Source organism: Fukomys damarensis, unplaced genomic scaffold, assembly GCF_012274545.1.
Source record: "Fukomys damarensis isolate Sample0158 unplaced genomic scaffold, DMR_v1.0_HiC HiC_scaffold_3, whole genome shotgun sequence".
NCBI classification, from domain to species: Eukaryota; Metazoa; Chordata; class Mammalia; order Rodentia; family Bathyergidae; genus Fukomys; species Fukomys damarensis.
The window spans coordinates 16,547,967-16,553,305 of NW_022900915.1; the positions used below are offsets into that span (position 1 = coordinate 16,547,967).

At 38.8% G+C, this 5,339-nt stretch overlaps 2 protein-coding genes across 2 annotated transcripts in view; both read right to left on the reverse strand.

Moving 5' to 3' along the window:
• The window catches only part of LOC109117720 (protocadherin alpha-7-like), a 14,389-nt gene extending 12,869 nt beyond the window's left edge, over window positions 1-1,520 (reverse strand). Inside the window, exon 1 of the mRNA XM_033765584.1 lies at window positions 12-1,520. Coding sequence (XP_033621475.1) covers window positions 12-1,406 — 1,395 coding nt within the window. The 5' untranslated portion in view covers window positions 1,407-1,520. The remainder of the gene's footprint in view (window positions 1-11) is intronic.
• Window positions 1,521-5,286: 3,766 nt separating this feature from the next.
• The window catches only part of LOC104855121 (protocadherin alpha-6-like), a gene marked incomplete at its 3' end in the record, with an annotated part of 14,099 nt that continues 14,046 nt past the window's right edge, over window positions 5,287-5,339 (reverse strand). The window contains exon 4 of the mRNA XM_033765586.1: window positions 5,287-5,310. Within this exon, the coding sequence (XP_033621477.1) occupies window positions 5,287-5,310 (24 nt within the window). The remainder of the gene's footprint in view (window positions 5,311-5,339) is intronic.

Genomic DNA, 5,339 nt, shown 5'->3' on the forward strand with positions numbered 1-5,339 from the left:
GGGTTGTTCTCCTTCACGAACACCGTGTACTCGGCCTGCGCGAACACCGGCGCGTTGTCGTTCACGTCGGCCACCTCCACGGACACGGTGGCCGTGGTCCACAGCGAGGGCGAGCCCCCGTCCCTGGAGGTCACCACCACCTCGTAGCCAGAAGAGCTCTCCCGGTCCAAGGCGCTGTCCAGCACCAGGGAATAATAGTTCTTGAAGGTGGATATCAGCTTGAAGGGCACATCAGGCATGAGGGAGCAGGTCACCTGTCCGTTGACACCAGAGTCGCGGTCGAAAACGCTGATCAAAGTAATGACTGTGTCCAACTGCGTGTCTTCAGAGACAGGGAGAGACAGGGAAGTGACAGTCAACTGTGGAGCGTTGTCGTTAACATCCACAACTTCCACAAGAACGGTACAGTGACCAGCCTGGGGCAAAGAGCCTTTATCAACTGCCTCTACTTGAATTTTGTAGGTTTTACTTTCTTCAAAATCAATCAGTCCTATCACCGTAATTTCCCCACTCACGGCGTCTATGTGGAACTTGGATTTTATGTCTGGAGAAACATCACTGGAGAATGCGTAAATAATCTCTCCGTTCACGCCCTCGTCCGCATCGGAGGCGTTGGCGTTTATTACCAGCGTCCCAATAGAAACATCCTCCGGCAATTTCACCGTATAAAGCGTCCGGTGGAAAACTGGGGCATTGTCGTTGGCATCCAGCACCGTGATGATTACCTGAACGGAGCCGGTCAGCTCGGGTTTGCCTCCATCGGTGGCGGTGAGCAACAAATATAGCTCGGGAGCTTCCTCCCTGTCTAAAGGTTTCCGTAAGACAAGCCCAAGAGGCTTTACCTGTTCGTGGCGGGGTGGTATGTCCAGTGAGAAATACTCATTGGGGCTCAGTCTGTAAGTGAGCAGGGCATTGGCTCCGACGTCTGCATCCGATGCGCCCTCTAGTGGAAAGCGAGAGTCAAGCGGCCTGGATTCCGCAATAAACAAATTCTTTTGTGTGGCGGGGAACACAGGCGGGTTGTCGTTAATGTCCTTCACCTCCACCTCCACGTGGAAAACCTGCAGCGGTCTGTCCACGATCACCTCCAGGTGGATGCTGCACTCCGCGCTCCGCCCGCACAGCTCCTCCCGGTCGACCCGAGAATTCACAAACAAAATGCCATTCTGCAGATTTACCTCCAGAAGGTCCCCGCGCTCCTTGGACGCCACCCGGAACAGGCGCGGCACCAGCTCCGCCAGCTCCAGCCCCAGGTCCTGCGCGATGCGGCCCACGAAGGTGCCGTGTTTGGCCTCCTCGGGGACCGAGTAATGGAGCTGGCCGCTTCCGGACTCCCAGGCTGCTAGAATTACCATGAACAGGAGTAGCTGTCGGCTCTCCGGGTAGCATCTACTCAGGTACACCATTTCAACCTACTTCCCTTTTATTCTCATCTGCAAAACTTGTCCGAAAATTTGGAGAAATCTTCCTATCCCCTCATTTTAATCCTGATATGCTAGCCATTGTTCAGCCTCGGAAGAGTGCAAGTATGGACTGTCTTTCCGGTGGGAAAACCAATTACTGCTTTGTGAATGTGAGATCATTTTGTGGAAAAGAGCGACATCATGTGGCCCAGGCAGTAAGTAGAAATTTAAAAATTATAGTAATATGATGAAATTTATCTCAAAATATATTTTCTTTGTTGTTTTAAAATGTAAAATAACATTTTTGTTTATCTTGGAGGCATTCTTATGCGATTAATAGCTTTGAATATTGTGGCCTTTTCAAGCCTTAGTAAAAAATCTTCCAACACAGATTTTAAATAAAGATAAACTTTAGAGACATAACATCAATCATTTCAACACCCCTAACTTAAAGGAAGTTTGTTCCATACTTCAGGAAACTCCATATTCTTGATTCAGTATCGCCTGTTAAAACTTTTGGGCAATCTAGGTATCCACCGTCTTAAGAATTTATCAATGGAAAATTACAAAACTTTGGCTTTCTTTTTCAAGGAGGCAAGAAATGCATACAGTTATTCTTTTCTTAATGAAAAAAATATGGGAGGTTTGGGGTCTCTTTGAAGGAAATAATTTGTACCAAAGTAACTTCTGAGGAACAGGAATTCTGAACCTATCCACTTAACAGAATTTATACTTTCTATTGTTTTCTGTTCATGATTCCCATGTTTGTTTCCTCTTTCCTTCATTTCAAAACATTGCATAATAATGCATGCATGTTTTTATAATCTGTACTATGAATTAGGTTATTTCTTTCATTGTATAAACTTGTTTTATTAGCTAAATCTGGTGCTCATCCATCATAGTATAGCAAATCATTAATTAGATACTGAGATATTTTATTCTTTTTGGATCTACGTAGCAGTTACTTTTTAAAATGTTTTATCTCAATGTTGGAAACTCAAGTTAAAGCAATTATTCTTGTGTTCTAATGCTTTCCAAGTTTGTTATCTGCCTAAATGAGTTTTTATGAATGATGCTCTCCTTGACTAGTGCAGAAGTTTCTCATAATGACACCGTTTTCATCCCAATCTCATTTATCCATCCCTTAATTTGTATCATCATCTTCCTGAAATGCTATATAATTATTGCCTCATGCTTTCTGCTACTTTTTAAATGCCTTCTAAGTAGAATCAAATTTCGAAAGTCTAGCACTTGAAGTTACTCAAGAGATTTTTTCATTTTACATTTCTTGCCTTATCTCATACTCCTATGAAAACCATAATAAAGAAGATCATTCCATGTTTCCAAATACATAGAATTATTGTACATTTACTTCTTAAAAGTAATCTCTTCCCAAGAATAGAATCTCAATAGTTTCCCAAGGATATGTCTCCATTTAAAAACCACTAAATAAGAAAAAAAACACTAAATTAATTATTTTGAAAAGTTTCTTCCAACTGGGGAAATACAGATTTCCATTTCATTGCAATCACCCAATAATATACCTTTTTGGTATCTCTTAAACTATTCTGCCTTATATTATGGCATGTTTATGTATGACACATCAGAATTTTTCCATGAGATTTTTGAAGCCAGTGATCACAGTTTGATTCAATAGCTCTTGGCAGGCACCGTATTATAGGGACCTCACTAACCTAAAACTTTTTTTTTTTTTAGAAAGGGAGGGTCTCACTAAATTACTAAACTGCTCAGACTGGATTCAAACATATGATCCTCCTGCCTGTGTTTCCAAACTGTTGGGATTTTAGGCATGTTCTACCATGCATGGCAAACTTTTTAAAAGTATTTTTACAAATAAAGATTGCTATGGTTCCTATCTACTTCCTAAGGAAGCCAGGTGTTTAAAAAGTGATAGATACTATTATCTATAAAAATATTCTTTATTTACAGGTATGATCAGAGCTGATTTTGTCACTATTAAGTATGTAGGAAAGGTTTGAGGGATTGTTTCTTATTTAAATTTTTGTACAATAGTATATATTTATTCATTCTATGAAATCTTTAAAAAAAACAGAAAATGCTATTGATAATTTCTGCCATTTCAAGAATGAAAAGTGAATGTGAACATGCACCCCAACTCAGTTCTCTAATAGACCTGGAGCAACTTTTTTAAATGTGGGAAAACATCCCATTCAATTTGTGTGTGTGTGTGTGTGTGTGTGTGTGTGTGTGTGTGTGTGCGCGCGCACCAGGGATCAAACGTAGAACCTTGCACTTTTGGGGCTGGGGATTTAGCTCAGCGGTTTGGTGGCATGCCTTGCAAGCACAAGGACCCGAGTTCGATCCCCGGTACCAAAAATAAAAGAACCTTGCACTTTTGAGGCAGGTGGCAGCATCACTGAGTTAAATCCCCAGCCCCCCCATTCAGTCTTAATGTGGTTAATATTTCCTGAGAAATGTAGACTTCAGAAGATTAGAACTATATTCAGGCAATCACTGTGGGCTCCAAAGCCCAAATGTCCTTTGAATCCAAAAGCTTTTCTAATACCAAAGTCTTGGCTCCATTTTTAATTTTGAACAATAATCTTAAATTTTTAAGTGTAATATATGGCACTCGAACTACAAGAGGTATCTCAGAAAAGTGTGGTAATTATTGCTTCCCTATGAATCATAAAGCAAATATCATTGCATAAAGTAAAACTGACATGGAAATCATAATGACAGATTCCTGACAAAAAAGTATTTATTTTATCTTTAGGATAATAACAGCTAAATTTGATTAAGCACTTACTATTTGACAAACACTGTTATAATCCCTATGTATGAATTAACTAAATCTTTAAAATTTCTTCTATGATAGCTATAACTGTTTATTACTCAAATGTAGGTGGAAAACTGAGAACCAAAAGAATAAATTCTGACCAATGTTGCATAAAATTAAAATTGTAAGGGTAAAATTCAGACAAAACAGGATATCATAAAAACTATATCATATCACTAGTCATTGGTGTATTTCATGTAAAGAAACAGTGAATAGGTTAAATAATTACAATGGTGAAAGAATTAATATAAAAAATAAGTTTATATTCCATGAAAAGTGTCCTACCAAATGACATTCAAACATGAATAAAAGACTTGTGATGCACAGGAATGCAGAATTTATATGAATTGACTCGATCAAACTGATATTTCTGAAGTATTTTTCCAGTACTTTTATCACTAATTAACTGGATAATAATAATGAATGGAATGAAGTTATTAAAGATTATGAAATCTTATTCACACCTTTATATCCATTAGAAGTACTCAGTCTGACAATTATGGTTCATTTCTTATCTCTAATTGCTTTCAAAGGAAAACTACAAAAGAAATTGACTCTTGGAATCACAGTAGCCAAAGGGAGTAATCTACAGTCTGACATAGGATAGAGTTCTTATACAATACGCAGAAATTATTAGTTTTAAAAGTAATCAGCAGAAAAATCGCTAAATGGAAAGGATTAAGAGGGTCACTGTGTGGTAGAGTGTTTACCTAGCACGAGGGAGGCCCTGGGTTCCATTCCTACCACCACAATGCAGGAAAGGAACGTGTAAAGCAAGGCGTAAGCAATAGAGTGATGTTGAAAGCTCAGAGTTATCAAAAATAATATTTTAAATGCTCCTAAAATGCAAATGCAAAAAACTAAAATTTCTAGGAAGTTAATCGGGAAAATATTTGACATCAATTCAAGAAAATACAACACAAATGTAATATCATTAACTTTAGAATTGCAATATATTAGGGAAATATAGAATGTAGAGAGTAATGTCTCATTCAACTTTCAACTAAGAATCACAAACCAGGGCCAGGAATTTAGCTCAGTGGTCCAGCCAACTGCCTTGCAATCACAAGGATCCGAGTTCAATCCCTGATACCAAAAAAAAAAAAAAAAAAAGA